The 14,446-nt window shown below is 37.7% G+C and overlaps 1 protein-coding gene across 3 annotated transcripts in view; it reads right to left on the bottom strand.

Annotated features, from left to right (window-relative positions):
- Positions 1 to 9,547: 9,547 nt before the first annotated feature.
- Positions 9,548 to 14,446, bottom strand: part of ARHGEF3 (Rho guanine nucleotide exchange factor (GEF) 3) — a 123,302-nt gene continuing 118,403 nt past the window's right edge. For all 3 annotated transcript variants that reach the window (XM_012720633.1, XM_004676046.2, XM_004676048.2), the window contains exons 9-10: positions 13,293 to 13,479; positions 9,548 to 11,691 (exon numbers count right to left, since the gene is read on the bottom strand). In XM_012720633.1, coding sequence (XP_012576087.1) covers positions 11,339 to 11,691; positions 13,293 to 13,479 — 540 coding nt within the window. In that variant the 3' untranslated portion in view covers positions 9,548 to 11,338. The remainder of the gene's footprint in view (positions 11,692 to 13,292; positions 13,480 to 14,446) is intronic.

Here is a 14,446-nt window from a genome sequence, read left to right as displayed (position 1 = left end):
TTAATTATTATTAAGTGTATAGCTCAGTAGATCTAGTACCTTCACATTACATGCAACCAATCTCTTTTTTATCTTGCAAATGGAAGTTCTTTTATTTTTTCTTTAATTTATAATTTTTTAAGGTTTGCATAGAAGAACTGCGGTATAAGTCAGAGTGAGGAAGTTGAGAGGATTCACCAGAGGCACAGTAGGGAGCAGAACAGGCAGATCTACTGAAACACAGTGCTGAGGAGAGCAGCAGGCAAGACAGGAGAGGTCTGCTGTGCTATTTGTGGCTCAGCTCCCTGGCCTAGGATGGAACTCAGGCAGTAGCAGTGATAGCCCGAAAATGAAATTCAATATCCAATAAACTGTGATTCTTCTTGCTCTTCCCTCAGCCTGGCAACCAGCAATCTCTTTTCTATCTGTATGATTTTGACTATTCTAAGTACCTCTCACAGAATATTTGTCTTTTTATAAATGGCTTATTCACTTTCTATAATGTCAGGATTCATCTGTGTTTCAGCATAGATCTGACTTTCTTTTCTTTTGAAGTTTAAATATAGGCCTGTTTTATTTTTAAAATAGTATTGAACAATGATTTGAGGTGATGGGAAGCCCATAGGGATTACAACTGAGATGGAAAAAGGCACAAAATGATATGAACTATTATTTTTAAAAAAAATGATTTGAGGACCCTCTTTCCAGTCACACTGAAATAACATAAACCATACTTATTCGTTCTCTATCCACTAGAGAACTGGCCAAAATAAAGAAAACTGCATTCAGACAATGGCCAACATGCAGTTAGATTGTAATCCCCAATGGAGGGGAAACAAAGTGGTAAACCCTACAATCATCCCATGGTTTTACCAGGAGGCAATTTCCAGACTGGGGATGCTGATGGGGAATGCAAGCCAGAATCCAGCAATCTCTTTGAGCTGTAAATTTAGGGAAGCCAAAGAAATTGCCAGATTAAATTCTAGAGAATATGGAACTATGTAGAAAAAGAGGCCCAGAAATCTGGAGAGAAAGTCTTTTTGGACATTCCTGTATAGAGTTAACCTTCATAAGGCAAGGCAAAGAAAGACTGGGTTGTTCTAAGCTAAATAATATTAAGAACTCACAATGGAAATGTAAGAACTTCAATTAGCTAAAGTTCTCAGCAGGCAATGGGAAGTTTTCAGTAATTAATTGAGTCATTCAACAAATACTCAAAGGGGGCAGGACTGAACAATTCCAGATAGAGGCTAATTTACATCTTCCACAGCAAAAATTAAAATAGTCCTTGAAAGGGATTAAATTGATCTATAATTAACAGCCTATCTACTATAACATAGCTTAACAGTCTCTTAAGGAAAATAACGAAATTCAGGTACAGTGTAGAGCACCCAGTAAAAAAATTACCAAACATTCTAAGAATTAGGAAAATGTTGACTCGTAACTAAAGACCTTTTACCTCAACTGCTTTGAAATCCTGGTCAGAAATCCCAGTATTTTATTTACTTAGCATTGATTGCTATTTTTTTCCCTCATTCAAGTTGTAACTTTTCTGGTTTTGAGAACAAGTTTTTTGTTTGTTTTTTTAATTCCATTTGGGCACATTTCTATTATATAAGGGTCCTATTTAAATATATTATTTTAATAGGCAATGACCCTGTGTAGGTTAAGCATACAAACCCTGACCCAATTTATGGCGAAAGGCAATAATTCCAAAGACAATTTAATTTTCATAATTCTAGAATTTCTGGTGTTGATAGAGGCCCTCTGGTTGTTGATGCTGCTGCCTCATTGGCAGGTGAATCTCAGACCCTTGGGGACAAAGACACTACTTGGGGTGCATCATGTGTTATAGCAGAGTCCTTCTTACCAATACTACCTGGTAACTGAAGTCACTTGGTGAGGAAATGGCATCCCCACTAACCTGGGATGCCACTTGGTACTTACTGTTAGCAGGCCTCAAATGATTCCCAATGCTGAAGTCAAACTCACCTGGCATTGTCAGAGCACATTTGTTTGTCCAGAGAAGGAATGAGTCTACCTGGGCTGCCTTCTGTTGCTCAGTCAGTGTAAACAGGGTATGGACACCTTCTTCTGTTGGGTGGGGAGTAAAACATTTTGTCACAATTGTTCCTCCAGTCCCAGGATCCCAAGCCAGTTCACCTTTTTATTACCACACCTCAGAGTTCTTTTTTGGTTATCTCTTATATTATTTTCAGAGTTTATAGTTTTACTGGATAATAATGGATCTATACCATTATGTCTGGACTAGAAATCTATTTAGTCTTTTATTTTAATGATGGTAGGAAATTTTTTTTTAAACTGTGGTAGAAAACACATAACATGAACTTTACTATCTTAACCAGTTTTAAGTTAGGTAGTGTTAAATACATCTATGCTGTTATATAACTGATCTCTAGAACTTTATCTTGTAAAACTAAAAATCTATATCCATTGAACAACATCCCATTTTCTTCTCACCCCGGTTCTAGTAATGACCATTCTATTTTCTAAGAATTTGACCACTTTTAAATACTTCATTCAGTATTTCTTTTTGTCACTGTTTTTTTCACCTAGTATAATATCCTCAAGTTTCACCCCATTTGTGGCATTTGATAGGATTCCCTTCCTTTTGAAGACTGAATACTTCCATCATTTAAATATGCCACATTTTGCTCATCCAGTTAACCATCAATAAACACTTAAACACTTGGGTTGCTTCTACTTTTTAGCCTCTGTAAATAATGCTGCTGCACTACTTCAAGATACTGTTTACAGTTCTTTGCATGATATACAAGTAGATTGCTGGATCAAATGGTAGTTCTAAGTTTTGAGGAACCACCCTATTGCTTTCCATAGACACTACGCTGTTCTACATCCATACCAACTGTGCACAAGACTTCTAACTTCTCCACATCCCACTTAATTTTCTTAATAGTTGCCATTTAATAGATGAAGGTGTTACCATCGTGACTTTGATTAATGATGTTGATCATCTTTCCATATGTTGTTGGATATGGTTAGTCTTTCTAATTATAGATTGTAATAGGTGAGTAGAGTACCTCTGTATGGTATTAGCTTGCATTTACCTCATGAATACTGATGCTGAGCATCTTTGAATATACTTGTGTGCCATCTACATACCTTTTTGGTGAAGTGTCCAAATCTTTTATACATATTTATAAAATGTGATTGTTTTCTTATTAAAATTTCAGATTTCTTTATAAATACTAGATTCAAGGCAGAGATGTGATTTGCAAATATCTTCTTCCAGTCTGTGGCTTGTCTTTTTAGTCTTATAACTCTCCTTTGTAGAGCAGAGGTCCTTTAACAAAGTTTAATTTCTCATGTTTTTCTTTTAAGGAATATGATTTGGGGTCCTATCTAATAAATCTTTGCTAACTTAACATCATAAAGATTTTTCTCCTTAGTTTATCTAGAAATTTTACAGTGTTTATATTTATATTTATGTTGAGTTTTTATAAAAGGATCTAGATTTCTTCTTTATTTTGCTGAATGTAGATATCCAGATGTTACAGCATCTTGTGCCACTAAATTACCTTTGTTGAAAATTTGTTTAGTTATATTTCTGGACTTTCTATTTGGGTCTATTGCTTATTTTTATACTGGTACTACATACTATTTTAGTTACTTTAGCTTTATAGTAAGTTTTTTTTTTTTTTTAAGATTTATTTATTTGTGCATACAGAACTGGGGTAAAGGCCAGAGATGCAGGGGCGGTGAGAGGATTCACCAGAGACAGAGTGGGGAGCAGAACAGACTGACTGATGAAGTACACTGCTGAGGGGAGCAGTGGGTGGGCCAGGAAAGGACTGCCAGGCCATGTGGTCACCTCTGGGGCCAGCGGGGATCGAACTCATTGCTGAAGTGGCTTTAGCTTCTTAGTGCTATGCTTTAACCCACTGCACCACCAGGGAGGGCCTATAGTAAGTTTTAGTGTAGCATTATAATAAGTTCTTATAGTATTTCAAGTTTGTGAATTTTTTTCAGAGTTGTTTTGGCTGTTCTTGGTCTCTTACATTTCTTTTTTCTCATGCTTCACTGCTGTCATAGAGAAATTATTTTTGTATTTTTTATCTTGTAATCTTTTGTTAAATAGTTTTAGTAGTTTTGTAAAAAAAATTTTTTTTAAAGATTTATTTTGTTTATGCATACAGAACTGGGGTATAGGCCAGAGGTGCAGGGGCGTTGAGAAGATTCACCAGAGACAGAGTGGGGAGTAGCATAGGCAGATCAACAACGCATACTGCTGAGGGGAGCAGCAGGCAAGACAGGAGAAATCTGCCATGCATGTGGATCACCTCTGGGGCCCAGGATGAACTCGTACTGAAGTGACTACAGCCTGCTTGCAGTCTTAACCCTTTGCACCACCAAGGAGAGCTTGTGTTTTGTAAGATTTGCTACATAGATGATCAAATTATCAGGAATAAAGACAGTTGACCTTCTTCCCTTTCAATTGAGATGCTATTTATCTTTAAAGTCTTATTGCACTGGTAAGGACTTCTAATACAATGCTGAATACAAGTTGAGAAGCGAATATCCTTTTCTTGTCCTTATGGCTGGGGGAAACATTCAGTCTTTCAACTTTAGAATGTTAGCCATAATAATGTAACAGATATGTAATGTATCTGGCAGAATAAATTGTTTTATATTCCAAATTTCCTGTAATTTTGTTTTAAAATCAGGAACAACTATTCGATTTTTTCAAATGCTTTTTTTCTGCATCATTTTCTGAAATGATCACATGTCCTTCCCTTGCTCCCCACTTTTTTTCTATTTTTAAGTTTGATCATTTATATTGACTTTTTCTTTTTGGCTATTCAATCAACTACTTGTTATAATTTCCCTTCTGCCTTATGTATTTCTTTTAATACTTCTTGTAGAGCTGCTCCTTGGTAATGAATTTGTTCAGATTTTTTGTTTAAAAATAATTTAACTTTGCTTTAGAAATAAGTTTCTCTGGGTTCAGTTATTTTTCTTTTGGTATTTAAAATTTTTGTTCACTCTCGTTTCCAGTGGAAATCTTAGTCATATTTGTCACTTAGTATGTAACATGTCTTATCCTCTGGCCATTTTTAAGAATATTCTCTTTACCACTGGTTTTGAACAAATATGCCCTGGTCTTGCTTTATTCTGTGTCTAGCTTCTTGAATCTATGAGTACACAGTGTTCATGAAGTTTGTGGAAAATATTCATGAACCGTTGCAGATATTTCTTCTGTCTCCTCTGCTCCCCATTCCTTTAGCAACTCCAGCTATACACATATCAGGGTACTTAAAGTTGTCCCATGGCTCAAAGAATTTCATCTTTTCAAAATTCCCTTCTCCATATTTAAATTTGATTAGTTTATATTGCTTTGTTTTATGGCCCTTCTTTTCTTCTGCAATGTCTAATCAGTCTTTAACCCCACCCAATGTATTTTTCATCTCACACATAGTAGTTTTCAACTCTAGAAGTTAGATTTGAGCTCTGGAGCCTTTGTCTTTCATTTCTCTACTTAACATTAAACAGTTATAATAACTGTTTTAACACATTTGTCTGCTCAATCTAGTATTTGTGTCAAATATGAGCCCAATTTTTTTTTTTAATATTTTCTCCTCTCCTTCATGCAGCAAGTTTATTGAACTCAGTCAGCATTTTCCCTCTCTGCACAACTGCCTAAAAATGCTTTCAGTGCCATAAGCTGAAGCGGTAACAGGCCTCATCTCGATTTTTCTCCTCTCACTGTCACTGTCTTTCATTGTCTGATGTCCAATGACTTCAAAACCATATTTTCCTATATGCCATCTTTTTTTCTTGGTTGTTTCAGTTATTATTTTTATTACTATTCAATTACTTAATAATATGTAAGTAATACATTTAAATATATTTAATAAAAAGGTCTTTCCTATTTTTCTACATAATTGTTTAATAATACTCTTCATTCTATTGTGGGGATCTATATTCTCATCTGGAGTCATAGATCTTGTAGTATAAGCTTTCTGGTAATAACTCTTTCAGCTTTTGTACACCTGAAAAAGTCTTCATTTTGTGTTTGTTTTTAGAAGATATTTTCATGTCTCTTCTCAGAAAATAATCCATCACAGTAACAACAAAGGAAATACAAAATCCATCTGTGATGATTCCAAGAGATCTTTGTGTTCTTGATCAGCAACATATGAAAACAGAAAGCAAATGGTAGAATGGCAGGACGATGGTGGTGATGCCAATGGCATATATGGATCATGTGCATCATGTCAGCACCAGAATCTATCAGAAACTCAACAGGCTCAACAACATATTCTAAGATTATTTCAGAGAGGGTTTAATAAGGATCTTTATACAAAATTGTGGGTAGGGGCCTAGGACAAGGCAATATCCTGGCATTAGTAGGGTTGCTAGCATGGTACACTAGAAGGGTTACCTGAACTCAGATAGGATCTTCTTGAAAAGAGCTGTAACTTCATGTCAAGACAGGCAGCAAGCTCAAGGTCATTCTTCAAGAAGGAAGCTGGGGAATAAACATTTCAATATTCCTCTTTCTCACTGATCAGATGTGAAGATTCCCCTTTAACCAAACACTAGAAACTGCAACATGAGAGCCCATTAAGTACATACAAATCACTCAGGCACATATGTGGAAGGGGCAGTGGGTGTGGAGCAGTAACTGAAGATCTGGGGCACAACACCAGCAATAAGGTTACAGTTATCTTCAGATAAATGAACAACACAAGAAGAAAAATTCAACACATCTATTATAACCCAAACTTAGAGGAGCTGTCTTCACTATCAGGGTAAGGAAATCTCTCTGGCAGAAAACAAATAATAGTAAAAGCAGGGATAAAGAGGAGGTCCCTCCCTGGTGGTGCAGGGGTTAAAGCACAGCACTAGGAAGCTAAAGCCACTTCAGCGTGAGTTCCATCCCCACCCCGGAGGTGATCCACATGGTGCAGCAGACCTCTCCTGACCCATCCGCTGCTCCCCTCAGCAGTTTACTTCATTGATCTGCCTGTTCTGCTCCCCATTCTGTCTCTGGTGAATCCTCATTGACCCTGCACCTCTGGCCTGTACCCCAGTTTTTTTTTTTTTAAAAAGCAGGGATAAAACAATAAGAATATAGGGCCCTCCCTGGTGGCGCAGCGGGTTAAAGCATAGCACTGAGAATCTAAAGCCGCTTCCGCATGAGTTCGATTCCCGCCTGCCCCGGAGGTGACCACATGGCGTGGCAGACCTCTCCTGACCCGCCCGCTGCTCCCCTCAGCAGTGTACTTGGTGGATCTTCCTGTTCTGCTCCCCACTCTGTCTCTGGTAAAGCCTCTCGCCGCCCCTCTGAGCCTCTGGCCTGTACCCCAGTTCTGTATGCACAAATAAATAAATCTTTAAAAAAAAAACAAAAACAATAAGAATATATGGAAACTAATCCAGGAAGTAATGGTCTAAATCCTGGAGGTTCAGATTTTCTCTTCTGGAGTGCCTGAAAGATTAAAACAAAAAAAATTGTGGGGGAAAATGCCAAAGGGGGCGGGGGGAAATCCCATAGGGGGAAAAAAATCCAGATTCTTTGGATTTTTTTCACAGTAGTACTGTGTGAAGAGAAAACCCCTTTAACCCGTGTGCTGAATGACCAAAGGCCATCATTTTGAGAAATGTCCTAACACCATGTGCAAATTTAAAAGTGATTATGAAATAACAATAGTTCTTAATAGTTTCCAAAGTGATCTCACCTAGCTCACTTTTCAAGTAGCCTCAGGGTGCACAGTGTCCTCATTTCAGATAGATATACTGAACAGAACACCTGCAGGAAGACATTTTTCAAACTTTTCACAGATGAGAGAGGAGTTCATTAGTATTTAGTGGTATGATCATGAACATGTATGTGTAAGCAGTTAAGTAGTTCAGAACGAATGTCCAGTTTCCTGGGTGAAATGATCAGCTCTCAAAGGCAAAGAGGATAGATCCTAATTCTGTGCTACTCTCCAAGGTCAGTTGGTGAGTGGCTTCTCTGGGTAGGTCTCTATTGCTGATTGAAGTGTCAACTAAGCCTGCAAGAAGCAGTGACTGTTTTGTAAATTCCTTTGCATCAGGACCTTCTAGGTGTAGTGAGGCAGTCTCCTTTTCTCATTGTGTTCATGTGGGTAAAATTTTAAGTTTTCATGACCTTTTGATTCCTTCTGGTGAGTGAGTTTGGGCTTGAGTCTCCTTCAAATTGCCTTTCAATATTGTAGTTCTAGAACTCTATCAATAAACAATGTTGTATGAATTAGATGAATCATCAGCATCAATGAGAATAGGGTTCAGTGGCTTTTTCTAAAATGCTGAGGAGAGCCAGGCAGGAGAAACAATCCAAGTGAAATTGCATGGTCAGTTGTTCTCTTCATCAAATCTCTCAGAATCCTCAGGCTTTTGGAGAAGTAGTAATAGGTAGACATGAGCAGAATGTAGCGGGAAAGTTGAACAGTTTCATGAAGGCAGTGGATTGCAGTTTCCGCTAACCAGACTTTGTTAGAACAGTATTACTGTAGAGTTTTGCATTCTTAGCAGCTACAGCTGTGCTAGGAATGGAAACTAAAGCAGTCAGTGGTGGTGACCACAACCCTGAAGCTGAAACCACACTCTAATTTTGCACAAAATTGCTAGTTCTGGCTCTTTTCTTTGCTTATGACTTTTCATTTACATGTTAGGATTACACACAGTGGTGTGTAAAATAACATCTTGAAAATAGGCTAAAGAAAACCATTTAGCCCTCAGCAGTTGTACTAACCCACAAAATGTCAGTAATTCATTCTCTAGATGATGACTAGAAATATATCCTCCAGTATCAAAGTCAGCACATTTATCAGAGTAGAAAATGAAGGGAATAACCACAGAGGCATGAAGGAAGGAAGAAAATGAAAGAAAGATGCTAGAGAACAAGAAGTTAATGTTCACTTGATTTGAAAACATTTGGACCTACATTTGTTTATGTGAATATTGTCACTAATCTGGTAATTAACACTGTGCTAAAATAACAGTAAAAGTTTATTATAAAGATGAGACTACTAGCCTTATTGGGCCAACATGCTACTAAGAACTGACCACCGATTACTTAAGTTATTTAACCTACTCTTTGGGAGAATAAAACTAATCATTAATCAAAGAAAATGAACTTAAATTCCACTAAGAGTTCCAAAGTGAAATTTGCCTTTTATCATTTAGCCTCCAGCTGACCAACAGTTACGTATACTGACAGTGGGGTTTAATGCTGTTTTCCTATACACTTAAGACTTACCACTGACTTCATACTTCATATGGATTCAAAATATGAATGCTTAAAAATAAATGAATATATGACTGAGTATAGAGTACACTTGATTAAAAAATAGACCCTAGAAATATGATTTCTGCAAAAGCCTTGAGAGGTAATAAAGCATTTATTTCAACCCTTACCTTATTTTAGGGTGTTTTTAGGTACAACAAGCAAACTTAGAAAAGGATCCTCCAGGAAGATAGTTGAAATTGGACATTTGTAGGGCAAAAACTGTACACGGAAAAGATAACATTTTAATGTAATTTATTTGAAATGCTTCCAGAAAAGTTTAAGGCCATTATACAAAAAAACACTCATTTCTTCAAAATAGCCAATGGCTTTCTTCCCAGAGGTCAACACTTAACAAACCTCTTTCCTTGACACACTGGCCAAAGTAGCAGATGACTCCTACAAAGAACTGTTCACTGTTCTACCATCAAAAAATGGTTCTTGGCTTTCTTCTCCTTTTATCTGTAGCACTTCTTCCAAATTCTTCTTCATTAATCAGCAACAACTTCAGAAACAAAGTAGTTTTAAATAAACTTGTAATAGAAAAAAAATTCACCATATTTAAAATCTATAAATACAGAAATATGTTTTACAGGGTAAAATTGACAATATTTTTTGTTTTTGAAAAATAATATAGCTTGTTTTTATATTGATAAATCTTGTCACACAGCTTCTCTGAATACACATAGTTGATGTACATAATAAAATGAAAACATAGTATTTACTGCTTTTCTTTTTGTAAACTTGAAAGACACAAAAGATTAAAAAAAAACTTTTTGGCAATAATTTAGAATCATTACAACTAGTGCTGGTGTGGTATAATGTTGCACAGGTCATTTTAATATTTACACTCACAGGGAGCTTTTCTGTGTATTCGGTTAATTTGTCTTCTAAGGTCTGCAACCCATCCTGCATGTAAGTCCAGACTGGAGAGAGGTTACTAGTTTGGCTACCTGATCCTAATTAAACACAGGGTTAAGTAAATTGGCCTCTGGAGAACTGTGATTATGATTCTGATCAGCAAGGAATCGGAGGCCACAAACTGGTTACCCCAAAAACAGAGCAGGAAAATGCAAGACTCTGGCCTTCCCTAGAGGCACTGGCCTTTACTTTTTTCTTTTAATCTTTCCCACATAAAGTCATGATGCTGCACTTCTTCCAAATTCTTCTTCTCACGTTTCTGTAAATAGTCACTGACTCAGTCAATCACCTTTCCTCAGCTCTTCACTTATGCTCTAGAAAATAAGTAGGCGCAGAGAGGTGAAACAATGAACGTGGGGCCCTCTTGTTATCCTGTGTAATTTTCCCAGCTCATGGAATTCTAGTCTGATGTTTTAGGCTAGTCAGGCTTTCAAAGGCAAGCCAGCAACTATGACAGAGACCTTTTGATGTGATGCACATTTAAGTTCAAGATTCAGAGCTGGCAGCTGCTTTTGTGCTGGTCCTTTCATGTCCAAATAGACTATTGCATCAATTTGCACTGGATGAAGCTGCAAGGTCAAGACAGAGCTTCTTCCTCTGCAGAATTAAGCCTCCAGAATCCCCAGGATGTTTTCAAGCTTTCTAGTTGGATAACATTGAAACAAGTTCACGCCATGCATGGATCTTTCCTGGTTCTCCTTAAGTGCTATTAAATACACAAGTGACTTCCTTCATGTCTTGTTTGCAAGGCCCTCTAATTTCCAAGCCTTCAGTTACCATGTCAAAGAGCTAGAAAAGCACTGAAGAAGGACTTTTCCAGCAATCTACATGAAACAGTAGTGGAGAGTCTTTTTCTTTTGACTTTTTAAAATCCAGCAGGACAATTGAAAGTAAGTTGTTCAACTAACTCTCCATCCACTCAGACATTTGTGACTACAACACAGGTTAATGGTTGCCACATATTCCAGCTCATAGACAGACTGGCAGTTACAGTACGAGGGACAAAGGTACAGATACAAGAGACTAGCTCAACATGGTCACAAAAGTATTAAAAAGTGCTTCTCCAAACCGTTCCATATGTGGAATGCAAAATACTGTACAGGTAAGACACAAGACTACTTCCAGGAAGTATGCAGGCTTCTGTCAGACATTGCTTTCAATGTGCCTACTGTTCCCACAGGAAGAATCTGTCTGTTCCATGCGCTCACAGTCAAGGCTGACCTCACTCGTGTCCATACTACAGTCTGACTCACTGTCAGATTGGTCCATCTGCTCCAGTTTTGTTTCTCCCTGTGGCTCCCTGATTTCGGTGGTGGGATTTAGGAATGGTCCCTCGGAGTCAAGCCCCCCAACCTGCCCGGAAGCACACAGAATCGTTTCTTTGGCTTGACGAATACAATTGAGCCACTGCTGTTTGTTGAAGGTGTCATTGGCTTGTAGTGAGTGGGTCTGACTTTGGGATCCACTTTTGAAACTTACTCTGAAGAAGTTTTTAACTAGAAATGAAAAACACATGAAAAAAAGTCATTAGACTGGTATTTCTGTAGGCCAATGATAGCATGTGTTGATACTAACTCTGAGGACCTCTGGCAGACATCACTAATTGATTACAAAAGGTATCCCATAGATCCAGGACACTGCTCAGCACATATATATGTATGTATGCATGTATGCATGCATGCATGTATGTATGTATGTATGTATGTATGTATGTATGTATGTATGTGTGTGTATATGTATATACCATTAACCAACCAGAGGAATCTAGCTCTAGCTGCCCTCAGAGCTGGCAAATGGATATTAGTTTGGAACAACTAAATGTTTTTAGGGGCACGAATAGTGGTTACCAATCTTGGCTGGATCTGAAAGTCCCCCAGGAAGCTTATGAAAAATAGGTCCCAGTTTTAGAGATTTGGATTCCACAGGTCTAAGGTGGACCTGTTAATCTATACATTCAACAACTGCCCAAAGTTAGAGCGTTGTCAATTTAAGATTTTTATAACATCAAAACATTCCCATGCCCCACCCGATAGTAGTACCAATGTATATTTAATATCAAATGATTGAGAAGGTACATAAAGACACAGTTATTACAAAATCAGTTTCATTTAAAAATGAAATGACATTTTAATTACCTCAACAAGAACCACATGTGCTACATGCGGAAAAAATGATAGTGTACAATAAGGGAGACATTTTAATGAAGGTAGTAACAACATCATCAAATGGCACTTAATAGGCCCTGCATGCCACTTGCAATGCTCTGTTCACAGAAGCATCTGTTTTCAACCCCTTTGCTCTAATATCCTTATGATCAACAGGCTGGAAACCACCACTTCTGCTAAATTCAAGGGCCACTCTTCTGGACAAGTGCCTACCTCCTTATGTTGCAATTTCATTATTTGTAAAATGGGAGATCCTTCTATGTACAGTTATTATTAGGGACAAATGTTATAATACAGGTAAGTGCTTCTATAATATACGGTATATGGTAAGTATTTAAGAATTGTGTTACTACTACTACTATTACTACTACTATTGCTACTACTACTACCACCACCACTAGGGTGGAAAGACCGATGAGTAGATAAGAGCTGGGACATATTAATTACTTTGACCAGTACCTGACACAGAAAAAATACATGATAGACATTGTTATCTTGACTTCTTTTGGTTGATTCCTTTAGAGAAGCTCATCTAAGTAATTACTAAGGGATCCTCAACTCAGACTACTACTCTTATGTCTCTTTAGAAACAAGTCTGTTAATCACCATTATGCAGCTGGGCATATCTGATACTGAGCTTCCTTTTATCCATTGGAAGGAGACAGAGAAAGGAAGCTTAAGAAGCACCCAGTTAGGAGCAACTTCTTATTTAATTGTCAAAACAATCCCATGAAATTATACTTGTATGTATCCCATTTGCAGATGGGTTAACGGAGGTTTATAAAAATTGAACAAGGTTATGTAATCAGTAAATGATAAGACAGCACTGAAATGCTGTTTGGCTCCAAAGTCTAATTCTTCTCATTTTATCAGTCAGTATGCCCACCATGACCAAAGACATTCAACAGGTCAAAATGGACAGCCATTCATACTTCTCTCATTGTTGCTGAATGCCCCACGTAGGGAGCCTCCCAGCCTCACTTCTCCATCCTGCAGGTCTTCCAGTAGGAGGTCCTTCACAGGAATCGGCTGCCGGTACAACTGGTAGCAGAGCTGCTCATTGTGGGTGACTGCTCGTGTGATCACAAGCACTTCTTGGAACAGAAAAACATGTAGTTTCTGAAAGAGAAGAATCCATAGGATTTCTCTAAGCAATAATCTAACCAGTAGCTGATTAGTGATTGCTGTGGGAAAGAGGTTCATTCTGGATTATGAATTTCCAGATTCAAATCTACCTTAAGGATAATAGAAATTGGGCAGATTGGAGGCATTTCCACATCCAACTTTATTCCACAAGAGTGCCTTCTTAGGGCCCTACTAGAGAAAGCCTTTCTGCAGACAGATGTGCAAACAGGGTGACCAACTCCAGGGGTACTATTTAAACTGCATGTCACAACTTGTGTCCAGACACACACAAATTCCAGCTCTGATAAAAAAAGTGAGAAAGGGGAGCAGAATGAAGAAGATAATGAAGGGGAGGTGAAAACTCTATTTGCCCAGGCTTTGTTTTATATTACCTGATAAAATTCTAAGAGATTAAAATGAAAAATTAGCTATAAAGGTTGAGAATGGTATATAAGGTCTACTATTAATCTGTTATCAAAACCCAGAACACTTGTTCCTTCAACCATAGTTAATTATTAAATTCATCCAGCCACTCCAAAGTCAGAACACTGCCCTCTCTGTAGGAAAACAATGCATGCTGCTATAGATTCAAAGGAAGATGATCCAAGAAGTTGTCCTCCTCAATTAAGTTTATCGGAATTTCAGTTCTCTAGAGAGGTAGCGCTTAACTGATATGTGTGTTGTACACACACACACACAAATTAAAAAATAAAGGCTTGTCTCAAACCTCATCATGAAAGCAGCTGGTAAAGCAGGCTAAATTGAGTCCATTCAAATCCAAATGCCAGTCTATTCTTGCAGTTTGGAAATGTTTAGGATTGAAGTGGAAAAAGTCAGAATTTTATAGCTGGGTCCCAGTTTTCTCATGGATGTCAACCCAAGGGCTCAAAAAGGAGACCAAGAGAACAGGGATAGGTATTCACATAGGGATCTTGATTTGGGGCAAGGTAAGAATATTCAC

The sequence above is a fragment of the Condylura cristata genome, unplaced genomic scaffold (genome assembly GCF_000260355.1).
Source record: "Condylura cristata isolate star-nosed mole 26May11 unplaced genomic scaffold, ConCri1.0 scaffold00004, whole genome shotgun sequence".
Lineage (NCBI taxonomy): Eukaryota > Metazoa > Chordata > Mammalia > Eulipotyphla > Talpidae > Condylura > Condylura cristata.
Note: the sequence above shows the minus strand (reverse complement) of the source record. Positions and strands in the feature narration are given on the sequence as shown.